This window comes from Adelges cooleyi, unplaced genomic scaffold (genome assembly GCF_023614345.1).
Source record: "Adelges cooleyi isolate 19-005CV unplaced genomic scaffold, UGA_ACOO_1.1 ACOO_flye_CR_arks_rails_tigmint_CR_PRNA_574, whole genome shotgun sequence".
In the NCBI taxonomy this organism is placed as follows: Eukaryota; Metazoa; Arthropoda; class Insecta; order Hemiptera; family Adelgidae; genus Adelges; species Adelges cooleyi.
Genome location: NW_026096268.1, coordinates 6,458,554 through 6,475,089, shown reverse-complemented (window position 1 = coordinate 6,475,089; position 16,536 = coordinate 6,458,554). Strand labels below are relative to the sequence as shown.

General features: G+C 31.1%; 2 protein-coding genes across 4 annotated transcripts in view; one reads left to right on the top strand and one right to left on the bottom strand.

The window, feature by feature from the left end:
- Positions 1–27: 27 nt before the first annotated feature.
- Positions 28–1,563, bottom strand: LOC126842748 (COMM domain-containing protein 3). The gene is made up of 3 exons (XM_050579876.1): positions 1,297–1,563; positions 723–997; positions 28–296 (listed from the first exon to the last, which is right to left on the bottom strand). Exons 1-3 carry the CDS (start codon positions 1,445–1,447, stop codon positions 123–125), a joined length of 600 nt encoding a protein of 199 aa, XP_050435833.1. The 5' UTR covers positions 1,448–1,563; the 3' UTR covers positions 28–122.
- Positions 1,564–2,767: 1,204 nt separating this feature from the next.
- LOC126843804 (polypyrimidine tract-binding protein 1) overlaps positions 2,768–16,536 on the top strand; it is a 158,859-nt gene continuing 145,090 nt past the window's right edge. For all 3 annotated transcript variants that reach the window (XM_050581593.1, XM_050581595.1, XM_050581591.1), the window contains exon 1: positions 2,768–3,125. The gene's annotated coding sequence lies outside the window, so the exon portion shown is untranslated. The remainder of the gene's footprint in view (positions 3,126–16,536) is intronic.

The following is a 16,536-nucleotide window of genomic DNA, read 5'->3' as shown; positions in this document are numbered from 1 at the left end:
ATACATATAAGTTTAACAATACCCATATTGTAAGACTGTAAAAATTAGTATATTATATTATATTTGTAGGGAAGAACAGTTGTTTAACGGGAACACAAATTGTTGATAAATATTTTATATTTTTAGGCAGCCGAAACGATTTTATCCAAATGTCTAACGGCATCTTTTAATTTATTAACTAGTTCTTGTAGTTGTTGTGGATTGCATACAAAATTAACGTAGTCCGTTTTGCCATTGTCTATTGTCTTCAATCGCACTTTATATAGAAATTCTGATACATCATCAAAGACACTAGACTGAAAAAAAAAAAAACTGTTTTACTATAAAACAAATAGTTACCGATTTTATTGTTGTAAAGCAGCTAAGGTTTACCAAAACTTTGACAATATTAATTATAAGTATAATTTTTTTTTTTTTAATTACAAAATATATATAATATAGTCGTAATATTAAATTCTATTACGTGTGTTAATATATGTAAATGTTATTATATCTTTACTCATGCAGGTAATCACTTAGTATGTTTGGCCTATTTGAATTGCTATTCAATAGTATATTTTATATCAAAAACAAAAATGTATAAACTAAATTTTAATTAACATTTAAGAATAGATTTATTTTATTAGGAGTAATTAAATAAGTAATTAATTAAGTTCGAGTAATTAGATTCTGTTAATTACCTCATTTTTATAATTTTTTTTACTTTAAAAATGTATTATTACTTGGACACAATATTCGAGTTGGCATTCGACGTCGACCACATTGGCCAGTGATGTGTTTGTGGTCATACAAATCTGTACGAGACCAGGTCGAACTGTTTCGTAGTTGTTAACTATTTGTGTCAAACGCTCAGTTTCGGCTAACAATAAAGTTTGAATGTATTGGCTCAATGACGCCGCATCCAAGTTGTGTTGACATGCTATTGTATACAAAGTTACTAAAGAAGCGTAGGCTTCTTTGATGATATCTTGCCTCGACGTAAGCGATTTGAGTTCGTCTGAAAGAATTAAATAATAAAGTTGAGAATGATTTATACATCCTTTCGAGTCCATAACATATCAACACTGACATGGTTGTGCTCGTACGTATTAAATATAATTAAGAAAATTTTTTTTATAATGCATGTTCTTTTTATAACTATTTGTTTTTAGCGGGTTGACTTTTGTTGTTATATAAACCATTTGTTTAGCAACAGTTATTTGACTCGGACAATGAAAATCTACTATAATCAATATTTTATGATCGTACAATGTAGAAGCATCGTCCGACATATTTTGTAAAATATTTATCATGTACCATTTTCTGTTGTCTGCTTGAGCGTTGTATCCATCAATGTATTTAGCGACCGCTCTGCTTTTTGTAATATGGCTCGGAAACAATCATCGTTTACCAATTTTGGATTACATAATCGTTTCACGCCCAGCTGTATTTCTGCTGAAAGTTTCATTACAACAAACAAACCACAAAAATATAAAAATAAAAATTTGCTAATATTTATTAGAATTAAGATATATTTATATGTACTTAGATTTAGAATTTTAGAAATTACATTACGTAATAGCTGATAAGTGTTATCAGCTGATATTATTTTCCTTATCAGCCGGTTCGGTATTAACTTTTATCATTAATCACTATTTGGCCATTTAAATGTTCCAAGCAAGGTGGATTTATTCATAAATCATAATCCAAGCATAGAAAAGAGAAGATTCAGCTCCAATACTTCAACCCATAGCCCATAGGTTCTACTTTTTAGATTTTGTGAAACTTAAATGGTTTTCCTAAACGTTGTTATTTAATTATAACTTTGAAATGAAATTGTTTATTAAGCTTCACTTTAAACAAGTTTTGATACATTTACAATATACCTATATACTTCAATCTCCATACTGTGTTTTGTAAAATAACGATAATATTTATTTAAGATAAGATTGTCGTTGTATTTAAGATTGGGTTCATTTTTTCATTAATTTCTTATCTTGTTATATATACCGTTATATTTTGTAACTGTAAAATGAAATCTAAAATTGTTTATTGACTGTTGTTCGGTTTAATATTACAAACTGTTTGCAATAACAACAGCTAATATTCGAATAAATTAATTACTCAATAATGTACAGCCATTGAAATAACCTTGACATAAGACTGTGATGAAAAAAAAATCAAAATTAGTATCTTGGATCAATTACAAAATAATAATTTTAAGTTGATGAAGTTGAATTTTTTAAGGATGCAAATAATCTATAGATAAGATAAGAGTATTAAATGAGTATCCAATGTATTATAATACGTCTAGTAGGTAACCTCATACCTAAAGGAAATAATTTTAATTATGACTTAAAAGTTATTTGTCATGAAAAAAAAACAGTATTATTAGGTAACCACTCAATCAAGTGGTTCCTAGTGGTATTAGTAATAATATAATAGTAAATGGGGATAACAAATTTTGGGGAGGTATTTTAATTTTACGGTAAGGGGCCTCAAAAGATATTTTGCACTATGGTTCAAAATGTCTTAATCAGGATCTGCCCCCCTTTGAAATTTCTGAGACCTAGCCACTATATAATAAGTTACTTGCAGTAGTTATGTATTATCATAGAACATCAATGTGTTGCATAACGTTTTGGGAACAGTGGGCGTTTTCCCGCGCATTTTGTGCCACCTGCTGCCTGCGCACAAGACCGGACCGTGTTATCACATACACTTGTCCCGTTATCAGTTGTAGTTTTCGTCGAGTCTGTGTGTGTGTGTGTGTGTGTTTGTTTATCTTGTTTACTTGTTGACGGTAGTCGCGAAACAATTATTACTATATAGGTAAATATAATATATATTGTGTCATATTATTATTGTGGTGTTTCTACACGAACCGACCGGTGATTGATTTACGACGTCGTCGTGGTATAAATAGTATATTTTTTCCTATCCCTAGTGATAATCCACACGGGAGAATAAGTGAGACCGTGTCAAAAACAGTCACGTGTGTTTCATATCGTTACTGTGAAAAAATATCTGCGCCGAGTTCGAGTCGGTTCGATTACGGAATTTTGTCTCGCTCGCGTGTCGCGTGTGGAAAAGCTTGCCTGGTGCATGGTCGTTGTCGGTTTCCAGGTTCAAAAGAGGTTCACCGTGTAAGTAGCTGCTAAACAATAAACCTGTTCCTTTAGAATTGAGTGAGCGCAAGTCGTAAAGTTGCCATTTTCAGGTCATTATACTTTTGCACGTAGAATCTGATTTTGGCACAAAGCCGAACGATCGGTTACGGTTTACATTGAAAATTCTCCTTTTATCATTCGTGCAAGCATCATGCCAGTGTAGTTCCTCGTAAGAGCGTATGCTAGACAAATAACATTTTTTATGACCTCCATAAAAGTTGGCATAGGTAGCTAATTGGTCTGGTTTTATGGTACATATTATATTATTGTCCAGTTATGTTCATTATCCTCAACGGGCATTTTACGCGTCAAAAAAACTACACATGCAAAATCAAGAGTAATTTGTTATTGAGTGGGCAATTTAATACTTATTTAACACTTCAATGGGTGAAATAATATTTTTTATGCAAACAAATTATATTACAATAACATAACATAGAATTCATTTATAAATTATAATATTACGTTAATGTAATTTGAAAAAAATCGAAAATTCCATATAGGATTTATCGTACTTGACAATTAACAACTAATCGTGTTCTCGACATGAAAAAATTGAGGCAAATGAGCATTTCAACACATTTAATAATGACCTCGGTTTCAGTACAAGTTGATTTTTTTTTAAATTTGTGAACGAATAACATCTATAAAAAAGAAGTGTGGACCTTTTTAACGATGGTGTTTTACCTTATTTAAACTACTTTGACAGATAATATGAAATAAATGCCTTTGAATATTTTCTAGTTTGTTTTTCAGAACCTAAATGGGTTTCAGATAACTGAACTAAATTCAAGGTCTGATCTCACGAAAGCTATGTATAAAACATTTAATAATTTAAATAATTAGGAAGATTTTGGAAGGGTTTCTTTGAATTTCGAATAGCTTGATAATTAATCGGTCATTTACCTCATTTTTTACTCTGCTAAATTCATATTGTACAACTTGTGTGTAAAGTGTATACAGAATTATTGTATAATTTGTATGTATTATTATTAACCTTGAACTGTATGTTTTTTAATTTTTAAAATTATTAAGTTACTAAAAAAATAATGAACATTATTATTGTACATTAAAATTCTATTTTATATTTAATTTATTATATAATATATGGATAAAAAATGTTGTTAACATTTGCTGCTTACGGCCAATAACTTGACCGGAACATTTTTAAATACGCTACAGGTAGTAATTTTGTTAGTTCAAATATTACCTATAAAGTGATGTGTTTCGCATTGGCTATTCATACTGGTTATTGACCTCAGACAGGTTATTTTGTTTTAATTGAGTAGTTTAAAATCCGAGCTGGTTCCTAACCAAACAAGATTCATCGTCTAATTAATTAATATGATTTTTATTATGTTTATCATTAATAAATTATAACAGAGTGAAATGTGTTTCATAAAAATTTAGTAATAAAAATTAATGCTGATAGAAAAGAAAAGTCAATGAAACGACGTTAAAAAATTTTTCTTTGCTTTGTCACCAAACTGAGAAGGTATTTTTATAATTAAAATCATGTTATGTAAATCGGCGTTGACATTAGGCTTAATGTAAAATAGTATTTTATATTATACATAACAAAATTGTTTACCTTTTAATATGGAGTTGAAAGAGCAGTATTGATTTTCTATAATTTTCAATTATAGAAATTATAGTTTTTCGGCAGTGTTGTTACTAATTTTTTTTTGAATCATCATTAAGTAATCATTTGAGTTGGATGACGTAGTTTAAGATTGTGTTTTGTTGTCTAGTTAGTTTTGACGGTACTTCCATTTCTTTGTTGTTGATTTCATTTATCTAAGATTTGTCCCTAAAATTTTTTATATCAGCTTTTTTGTCAACCGTTGATTAAACTAACATTATTTCTATTGTATTGTGTTGTTTTATGGAGATGTTAGTTTTTTCTATTATCCGTTTTAGTGCTAAAATTTAATAATGAATACATAGTACATTTATTTATTTTTTTTTTAGTTTAAAAAATTTCAAAAATACATTTAATAAGTGTTTGGTAACGTGTAAAAATTATCAGTTTTTTGTAGGCTAGCATATTATGCTGGAGGTAGGTACGGTTGGGTTTCACATAGTTAGCAATTGTAATTTAAATATTTTTTTCTACATTAAAAAAATATATTATATAATATCATAAAATAACCAGATTAATATCTAAGCATACAAATATTTTAAAATCCACATTTAAAACTAGAGATGAGCCGTTATTGTATTTCTGGTGACTGTTATTCCAATAAGTTTTTTTGATTTTTAACTGATAACAGAGTTTTTTGAAATTTGTCGTTTTAATTTTAATACTAAAATCAATAAGCTGATACTAAAAAAAATATTTTATAATCAATTTAAACAGGTTATTTTTTTCTATAAATATTGGGTAGATTATAGGTTTTCAATAAATCAAGTTTCTGGTATACCGTTAAGACATGTCGATATTCACTTCTATTTAGTTTTTTTTTTCACTGTTAAATATTTTGTACACCAGATTACTGGACATTTTTCGAGATTACTTAGTGTTATTAATGGGTTCTAATGATTAGAAAAACAATTGTACAATAATCACAAAGTATAGGGTTTTCTCTATGAGAGTACTGATGTATAAAAATGATGTTCTTAAATGTTAGTATAATTTTCCTTTATGGTTGTATGTATAGATTGCTGTAATTTTCATTTAAATTTCCAATGGAATTTTATCATCAAACACGTTTTGGTGCACATGCAGTGCTTAAATTGGCATAAAAACACTAGGACGTGCACTGGTATCGAGTTAAAAAATTGTGCGTTCCCTAGAGCAAACTTTTTAGTACCCCGGGGAGGGGAGGGGGTAAATTTGTTTTACAATGGTAGTTCCGCCCCTTTCCCTCCCCCTATTTCAAGTATTGGGGTTTTGTAAATCGTGCTTACACTACCTCACGTTCGGGGTTCAAAAAAGCCATCGATTTTTTTTGCACAGTTAAATTAAGCTAATTGTTTGCACCCAGTGGGTTTTAACGGGTTAGACCCAATATTCCTAACCCTGCTCCCGGTCCTCTTATTATGAACACTTCAGATCAACAGTGTGGTGACATTAGACAACCGTCAAATCGGTAGCAAAACGTTTTGACCACAGGATGGTCATAACTGTGTTTCACGTACGTCGTCGCGTTTATTGTGCGGACCGACTGGCGTTGAGAATGACAGTAATAATAAATAATAATAATAATCATTCCGCCTAATCTGGACACAAAATCTCGGTCGTTCTCGGGAACAGATAAATTTCAATAGGATATCGCACTTTGGGGATTCGATTTATCGAGGAGGATTTAATTTAATCGCACGCGGGACCCGTGCATGGAAACGGCTTTGATATAGTTTATGATTTGTAACTAACTACCGGCTACAACGGTTTTGGGATCACCGCAATGACAGTGTGCTTATCTAAAACGGGTGCTACTATCTCTGATGACAAAATATACGTTAACCCAGACACGCCTGGGCGTTTCTGCTAGTTTACATAATATAGGTACTAATATTATCATTTACTCTCAACAATAATTGTAATTCGTAGACGGGCCTCTCTCCACCCGTCTCCACCAGGGTAAACAACACACGAACATGGGACACACAATAATATTATATAGTATAAGCGCTTTACGGCTACTCTAAAACACAACGTCCAAACGATAAACCACCCCCGCGCGTGCACCAAATTGATTTAGAGAAGTTATTAATGTTCCACCGTTAAACAACGAAATAACGGTTTCGCATTTCGTCATGATATTATCATGTGTTTACACCACTTGACGACCGGCTAATAATTCGATATTAAAAAACAAGTAGCTGACGCTCAATTGGCAAAAGAAAAAAAAAACAGCCTATAATAAAGCATGGCAAGTTGTTGATATTTACCCAAAAACACACGTGTTATTGTGGTTAATTATGCATATCCAAAAAACACCTGGGTTATTGTCGACTAAAAAATAGTCACCAGACCTGAAAACTGATTATCAATTATCAACAAAAATAGTTAAACTTTTTTTTTTTGTCAGAAGAGGAAATAAGATATAGGATTTTACAACAGCTAGTGTTTTTGTAATTCCCTTCTGTAGTCTTAAAAGAATTTAGAAAAACACAGGTTTTTATAGCAAATAGCGATATAATCACTTTTAGTTAAATCATTATGTAGGTAACGACTGTGGTTTTAATCGTGTAATTAGAATTTTTAGTTATTTTCAATATAAAAACGTTTGATCTACTATCAGTTTATTTTTCAAACCATAAGTTAAAAACTACCTTTAAAAAGATAAAACCCAACCCAGAAACATATTTTTCAACGTTTTAAAGCTTCTATATCTTTCCAAAAATATTTCCTTATTAATTAATAAAATGTTTTTTTAAATATATATTATATCACTACCGCGGTAAAAAAAACGAATAAATATCATTAACACTTTACTCTAAATAAAAAAAATTGTTTAAAGAATGGTTGGACACTTTTACTTTATTGTCTTTTTTGAGCTCATTTTTTCGATTTGAGGTCTGAAAGTGTTTTTGTTAACTATTTAAAATTAATGAAAATATTGAAGTACTTATATTAAACTTAGTTTATGTTCTTTATTCTTCTCGATAAGTTGTGTTGGCATAAAAACAATGTAATCATTCAAATTAAACCCAATTTAATGTGTATTGTAATTACGACAAAGTTCACATAGAGTAATTTATAGTATGCTATCATAATTAACAGTAATTAACAGTACACATACTGTTAAGTTGTACATTAAGTAATAACATTATACAACAATTGTTTAAACGTTGGTTGTAACTTTCCAGACGTCATTCGAATCAACAGCAAATTTATAATTAAACTAAGCCCGTCGTATGAAGATTTTTTATTAATTACTATTTAATTCAAGTTTAAAATGTTCCACGATTTAATATCTAAATCGAAGTTCATTTTTTAGTGTACCGCAGCACTGTATGTAATCGAAGAAATGAACAAATTTCCACCTGTTGTACAATCCGTATAATAATATAATACTTTTTTAAACAAGTTTTCTGTGTATATTTTTTCATCTATTCTCTAACGCCATTGTAATCTTGTGTCGTGTCTGCTGGCTTGTATAAAATATTTTAATTGTTAATTAAAATCAGCATTTGTTTATTTATATCAAAACGGCGATAGCTAATTGAATAATATTTTACTAATTGGACGACTTTTCTCCTGATAATATTATAAGCTGTAATATTACATAACGACTTATACAAGTATATTATTATACTGATTTATGTGTAATATTATAAAACAAATTTAGCCGCTTCGCTCGTCACTTATAAACATTGATAACTTGTTAAAAATGCAACTTTCGTTTCTTGGGTTTGCTCGTCGCAATTATTGTTATTATTATTATGATTTATGTCTTAATAATATTTTTGTTGCTGCGACGAGAAACAAAGGAAAATGGACTAGCATTGTTGGCCGTGAGGGATAGTACCACCGTCTACCGAAATATAGTAATAGTAGTTATTGCGGTAATATTATTATAATAAATCCGGTAAAATTCAACGTTAACGTTTAGTGACATCCGGAATTGGGTAAAAGCTATAAACGGCTGCGCGTTTAAGTGCCACGTTCTGGCGGTCGACATCTTCCCTGTAATTTCTTACACGATTATATGGATTATACGGGCGAGACCGAAAAGTTTTAATTTGAAATTCAAATTAGCCAACCACCACCCTCCCCTCGAAAACTCCCTCACCCGCCCCTCATTGCTTAGTGATCTAACAAACGGTTAAAGACACGCCGGTCGTCCCTTAAACAAGTTTTCGATGTCTCCGTTGTCGCGTCACCAGTCTTATTATTAATTTTGCTCGTCTAAACCAACCCGCGGCTGCTGTCGACTCTGTAATCGCGTACATCGCCTAAATTTCATATGTCTATTATTATGATCGGTCGTTGATAATTAAGAATGGTATAATTAATGGAATTAAATTAATAAAATGCCACGGTCAAACCGGCGTGGCCAGTCGTGATGACGTCCTAAGACTGAATGCGTCTGACTTTTGAACGTGAATGCAATTTGCTTAAAAAAGTGCGGGAAGGTAGGCTTATACACCCCTTACAAACTTATATCTATATAATACTTGTTTTTATCTGTAACTCGTTACACCACCTATTTCATTAAGTAATCTACCAACTGTTTCTGAGAAGACAAACTTGGAAATTAATAATAAAAAGTAAAACATGGATTTAGGCTAAAAAAAAAAAATCATAATCGTCAAACCAATTATTTTTTGCATTGATGTTAACTATAGATATGTAATAATGTTGATTGTTACTATCTAAACTGCCAAATAAACAGAAAAAAATAAATAGTTGGTCCAATTAAAATTATGGTATAGGGGCATAATGAATTTATGGTTGGAATAACTAAATGTTTAGTTGGGCCAACTATTTATTTAGTTATTCCAATTAAAAATGTATTGTTTTTCTTATATTAACCATAATTTTAGTTAGGCTAACTATGTATTTTTTTTCGTGTAGTTTTTGTTATTTTTCCTGAACAAAAAGAATTGGTTTAAAGAGTATTTTATTGATTTAACAATTTAATTTTGTGTCTGAACTTCGTTAACGTTTTAAATCGCTGAACCCATTTCTTGTATGCACAAAGTCTGTAGATGGAAAAACGTTAGTTAAAGGTACTATTTATATAGTACCTTATGGCCAATACATTTTTAAAAAGGGTTACTAGTCATCAGAGAAGATTTGTCGAATCCTTCTATCATGAAACGATACGCTAAGTAAAGTTTTAATTAATGTAATAAAGTAAATAATGTATTTGCTGTGGAAACTTGTTTAGTTGATCGAAAGTTTTTGGCGGCGACCTAAACATGTGCACCGTTGATGTGCTTCAATAACTCGAATATGCACGATCAAAGGGATCGAGATTTAGAATGTATGTTTATGTAATGTGCAATTAATTAATAGAAAAGGTTTTGCATGTTCTACATTTTGCACACGGTATATTAGGGTAAATCATATATAGATTTAATACATGACACAACTTGTTTGAAGTTTATTCTCTTCATTTGGCTGTTAAATGGTAATTTCGTTGAACCAGATTTTCTGTGGAAAATATTCCTGTCTATCTAGCAGAAGATATCCGTATGCATTTTTCTTATTTCTCACAACACTCTTATTGCAGGTAAGGGTCGCCTTGCCGGTTCTTTCAGCTTTGAGAATTTTTTGACGTTTTAATCGTTGTTTTTTAATTTGCCATGCAATTTTCGCTAGTATTATTGATTCGTCGTTTATTTCATTATAGTGCTAATTTATTATTATTTTTTTTTTAATAGTAATTACGTCATGGTTATTTTATGGAAAAATTCGTTTTACGCGATCTGCGGTCCACGAATTGACCAATTCGCGATGCTATTAATCGGTTTTATGTACATTTTTATAAGTGGCACTTAAACATCATAAACGTCAGCGATGATCGACGTTTAGTGTCTTTTAATTAAATTATTAACCTTTCGGTGGCTTCCGGTTTTTTTTCATTTGTTTATTCAACCAGCCATAAACATTTCTACGACTTTATTTTTTACTGTACCCAACTAATTCTTGTGTGTACCAAATCTCTCTACACTAATCTAATCAGTTCTACTGTATCGATTTCCATCATTCTTTTAACCATTATGGGCTAATTCTTGCATGTCAAAAATAATTAAAATAATAGTACTTTTAGGTTGGTCTTGGAAAGTTATTCATAAAATGTATGTAGATACAATGCCAAGTCAAGGTTTAAATGTGTCTAAACCATCTTAAACTGTTACCCCTAACTACCAAGCTCCTTTTTTTTTGTAAATCTGTCCTTTAGTTGATTTTAGAATATTAATGAATTATATTAACTAAAATTTAAACAAATAATTTTGTCTTATGTTTCCGTTTAAGATTCAAACGTCGATAACGTCGTGGAAAAAAGTTTAATATTTGTAAATTTTATAATATTTTGTACGATAATGCATAAATGAAAATGTTTTCAGAGAAAAACTTGAAAATTTTAAATTATTTTCCTAAAAAATCAGTGGCTTACGTTGTATGAATCGCCCGTTATTATTGATCTGCATCTTTTTTTGGACGTGCATGTCCCCCTCCTCCTTATCGGCGCTCAGGGACGTGAGCAGTAATTAATAATTATTTTATTCCCTTGCACCTCCCCGTTGCGTCGGGTCCGTTGACCGGGGAAATGGCATTTCCCCTTACTCCACTCCATCACACCCGACCTGTCGGAGTACGATTAATTAGTATGAAACAAAAATGTATGCGAAAGTTTTAATCAATTTCGGCGCATAACTTGACTGCCGGTTAGGTTGTGTACACACAAAGTTTATAATAATAATAATAATAATAATTTCGCGTGGTAACTTGATTAACTTTTACCGGGGACGTCCTCTAGGTATTGTTGACTCGGTCGGACCACCACCACCGCGGTAGTATACTATTTTGTTTTAAAATTATTATTATTAATGTTACATACCGGCTTTTAAGCTATTGTCAGTTCAATGTTTGCCCGTTCCCCACCACCTGCCCCCCCTGTAGAATCTGTTTGCTGTTAGGATTTTGAAATTCCTGTTTAACGGCACATGTTTAATCAGCGGATAATGTATATATGTGCTCGGCAATGTTTGTTCGGCAGTAGTTGGCTTCACCAGAGAATCCTCGCGAGACTTCTTTTTAACCGTTTCCCCTTCCCTTTACGGAAACGCCAAGAATGAAATGACATAGCCGACGACGATTACATAACATTAAACGGTATTAAAGTTTATACATGTTTTAATTTAAACGTATAAACACATGATAATTCCGCTTGGTATGTGTGTGTGTGACAACATTTTGTTTTCTTTAGGGAAATTAGGTTACATTATTGTTTGCGTGCCGAAATTATTTCCAAACAAAACAAATTTCGCCCAATAAGCAAAAAGATAGGGAACGAGAGAGGCGTCAGAGAAAAACTGATTACTTGGTATTTAAGTTTAGTCACGAGGAGGTTTACGAAAGAGGTAAAAAAATCTTGTCATGCTTTGTGAGCAAGCGGTAGGTAAATGGAGATATTTTAGTATTTATGTGGTCAGATATGCGAGAGGAGGACATTCAGTAGTGAGGCCTAGTGATGATGAATGAAAGCCAATGTTGAGTACTGAACAAGAAAAGAGATGAATGGAGATAATGGAAGTGGCTGAAACTAAGAAGTTTTATGAAAAATATAAATCTGTAAAACGTTACTTAGCCAAAGGTGGAGATTGAACAAGGAGATGAAACGAGGTGTGCGATTGGTGGGTAATTTAGAGCCGAGAAAATTAAAAATTAGCTGGTAAATTTATGTGTATTGGAATGTCAAAATAGCATTTAAAAATTAGGTAGGTATTGGTAGAGAGAAAGAGAGAGGAGAACGTTTATGCAATTAATTGCAATCACCGAATAGAATAATGGCTTTTGTAAACTAAAATTATTTTAAAAAAAAAAGTGTGGTAAAACAAATATTGATTTGGAATTACAACGCTAACACGGAAATAAAATTAACAAAACGTACATTGTAAAATGTTTTATTATTATCGTTGTAACGTTTCTAATGGACTGGTATAAATTAATCGCATTACACAGGTCTGTGTGGTATGTTTATTTTACGGATATATATATATATCTACACATACAAACGCACGTAATATGTATAGGCAGCCCCTCAATAGCAATAACTCGTCAATAATATTATAGTGCGGTTATTGGGAGATGGGCTGTGCATGGTTAAGAATTAAAATATTTGGATAATATTATATATGTGATTGCGCATACTACGGTGTTGGGTAACAAAAAGAAATATATTAATTTATTATAAAATGAAAAACCCAATAGAAAGTAAAAATCCTCCATAGTTGGGTGATATAAATCACTTAAAAACAAAACAATTCTTTGGTACGAATCCCATAGATGGTAAAAAATATTATTTGGATATTTTGTTATTTTTTTTTTTTTTGAGAAAAATCTAGCGTCTTGCGTTAAATTTATAACATTTTACAGTACAAAAAAACATACTTAAACCAAAATGAAAATGTTTAAAAACAATGTATCCGTATAAAATTACCGTTTTGTTTTAAAAAGGTTTAAAAAAAAGAAGAGAATAGTATAACTCTATTGTTTTAATATTCTATGCGGTAAGCGTTGTATTGTATATATATTTTTTTTGTCTAAAAAAAAATTATTATTATTATTATTGTCATTATTTTCGGTTGAGTATTCTTGTAAGTGCGGTAATGTGTCGACGCTTAAGTAGTAATTATGTACTACGTGATAAATTATGTGCTTTAACAATTATTTCGCACGAAAACAAAATTTCTTTTATTCGGGTTGCTTTCGTAAAGACGGTCGAGGTTGATTTATATTAATACGGAAAAACGGCAAAGACAACAGGGGGGAGAGAAAAAAAATGAAATGCTTTTTAGTGCCTACATTGTTTTGTGTCGGCGGTGCCAAAGGGCCGGTCGAGTTGTTGTTGTGCTTGGGAAAAGTTTGAAGTTTTTTAATCTTCTTGCGCCACGACCGGTATTTTTTACGACGGCTTTCGCGTGATTTTAATAATGACACCGGGGGGGGGGGAAGGCATGCACAGGTCTTAGCATTTTGTATCTAGGAAAACTTCTCGTGTGCACAGCAGCACACGTATAACTTATTGCGTGCCAGAGTATTTTTTCTTTGCTCGGCTTATATTGTTTCCTCTCTCCATTCGGTGTTTATCATAATATGGCAGTAAAAAAGTGCGGATGTGTATACTATACACCTATCTAGCGACAGTTATTTTTCTTCAATGTATGCCAAAAACTTCGAGGAAATGTTAAGGTGTATTATCGGGCGTAGTGACCAGAGAGAATGTGATATTTGTGTTCGGATGGTTTTTCGCTGAGAGATATAACAACTAAAGTCGAGTTCGTGCTGCGCTTACTTACTCTTATACCGAGGGTTGTCCGTATCGCAATCCCAGTTTATGGAATGTCTGTGCCTAAACATTATAAATAACCAATCGAAAACTTACCAACAGGGGCGTCCGTCAGGTAATCCCCAGAGGGGCACAAACCGGGGTTGGCAATAATTTCTATTGTTGCGGATACCTCAGCAGTTTAAAACGCTGTGCCAAAACGTCCGTCAACCCTCTAAAATGGCATTGTTTTTTTTTCAAGTTCTTACCCCGTCAATGTCTTTATTATTATTTAAAAAAAAAAAAGAAGAGGTATGTCAAGTTTGGACGGAGTAAGATATTAGAACACGTGCCACATGTGTGTTGGTCGAAAACAAATTGCGGTTGTTTCAACTAAAATTTGGTGGGACGTTGTTTCGTTTCAATCGAAATAAAAGAGAAAAAAATATTTTCCTTAAATTTGTTTTTCTAACGGAAAATTAGAATATATATACATATTTGATAAATTAAGCAAATATAAAAATTCGACTTTCTCCGTAAAATTTGTTTTTCAAAGTTCAAAATAAAACGGTTTTAAGAAATAATTCTTCATGCAAATTTTTATTCAAGTCTGGTATTTTTGTATTCTATGGTAGTTGATTTGAGCAACTTGAAAAAAATATGTAAATTTCGAGCTATTTGTGGGTGAATTTTGTAGAGTATATTTTAACCCGATAAAGAACTATTAGTCGGGAAAACTTTACATGCATTTTGACTGAAAATATTAAAAAAAAAAAAAAACATATTTCTAGCCGTTTCTATTAAAATCACGAAACAAAAAATTTCTTACTAATTAAGGTGCATATTTTCATTTTTCAAAAGAAAGTGAGATATGCCCGTCTTTTTAACCCTTCCTCCCCATCAATGACTGTCGATGTAAGCCGGACGGGAACTTTTATTCATCGATGGAATGCAGAACAAAAGAGATTCCAGTACTTACTTTTGATGATAATATCACTATTATGTCCTAACGTTATTGTCTCGAGTGTAATGTCATAAAGTCTTAAGTGTTTTACGGATTCTTCAGAGATTTTATCAGAGCTGTTAAAATAATGCGTGGCTGATAGTTAATTAAAAACTTATACTTGTAAGTTTAAAGTTTAAAATAATCATTAAGATAAAAGCGTCGTGTTTACCGGGAAAAACAATATTTGGTTTCCATAAAGGACTGGGTGAACGGAGCTACCTTAATTATTATTACTTTAACAATATTCTTATATTATTGTGTACAACAATACAGGCGATAACAGTCTTCAATGTATATCATTAGGTATACTTAAACATTATTAAAAATAGTAAAATATTAAAATAGTCTTGAATGACACAGGCGTTCACGTTTCTTATTTCAAAGAAACGAGAAGACAGAAGTAGTGAGTCATTTCAAAAATACAAATAAAGATGTTTCACATTGTGTGTTGTGACAATAAAAATGAAATGTTTAAAAAATATTTGAATTGTATAAAAAAACCGTCCGAAGTAATAGAAGTTTTCAATCAAAAGGACCTCAGCTGCTCTTGAAAAACTTACAAAACTTTTATTTTAATATTCAACTGCTTGGAAAACATTGGTCGTGAGTTTAGTTTATATTTATTGCTTGGCTGACGCGACGGGTTGGGTAATATATAAGTATTAAGTATATTTTTTAGTTTCTACTCGAAGCTGAGTAAGTCGAACATCGTCGATTTAATAATTTGATTTATTTCTTTTTGTTATCTTATACATTGCTTTTCATGATTGAACACAACAATTATTACTATAGTTAGTATTTGAGTCCCATGTTAAATTATCTTAAGTTTAAAAAACTTCACTTCGTCCTCCTCTCTTGAATAATATTGATCTTAACATATAAATATATGTATAATACATTTTTTTACCAGCAGATTTTTTAGCGCAAAAGAAACGTTTGCTTTTAATAAAAGCTATTCATTTTTTTGTGCATTATTTCTCGGCAAATTTAAAAACTCTTATTATAAAAATTGTCTTTAAAAGGGGTGAAAACTTTTTTGTCCTCTAAACTTCTCGACTATGTATAATATATATATATATATATATATATATATTAAAGAAAGAAGAAAGGTATTTTTGAAATCGTTAAAAACCGTAACCAGGCAAGGTGATAATTTCTTAAGACTTTTTCAAGGCATTTTTTTAACCGAATAATTTATGCGCTGACGTGATGCTTTAAAATGGACATTGTTTTATAGAGTTTTTTTAAAAATATTTTTTTTATTGCTGTGATAATAAAAAAGAATACATTTTTAAACTGTCTTTGTGCTCTCTTTGAAAGTAAAGTGTTTTATGACAATTTCTCATTTTAGATAGTACAACGTTTGAGATTAATTACATTAATATCGTTACAACTATTGTAATTAGTTGTGTGTTCATTTGTTAAGTATGTT

Excerpts from the sequence above, each read along its gene's own strand:
- LOC126842748 (XM_050579876.1), bottom strand. The coding sequence starts at position 1,447 with ATGAAACTTTCAGCAGAAATACAGCTGGGCGTGAAACGATTATGTAAT. Across the intron at positions 998-1,296 it reads CAAGCAGACAACAGAAAATG|ACGAACTCAAATCGCTTACG; the intron begins GTACATGATAAA and ends TAATTCTTTCAG. Across the intron at positions 297-722 it reads AACTCGAATATTGTGTCCAA|TCTAGTGTCTTTGATGATGT; the intron begins GTAATAATACAT and ends TTTTTTTTTCAG.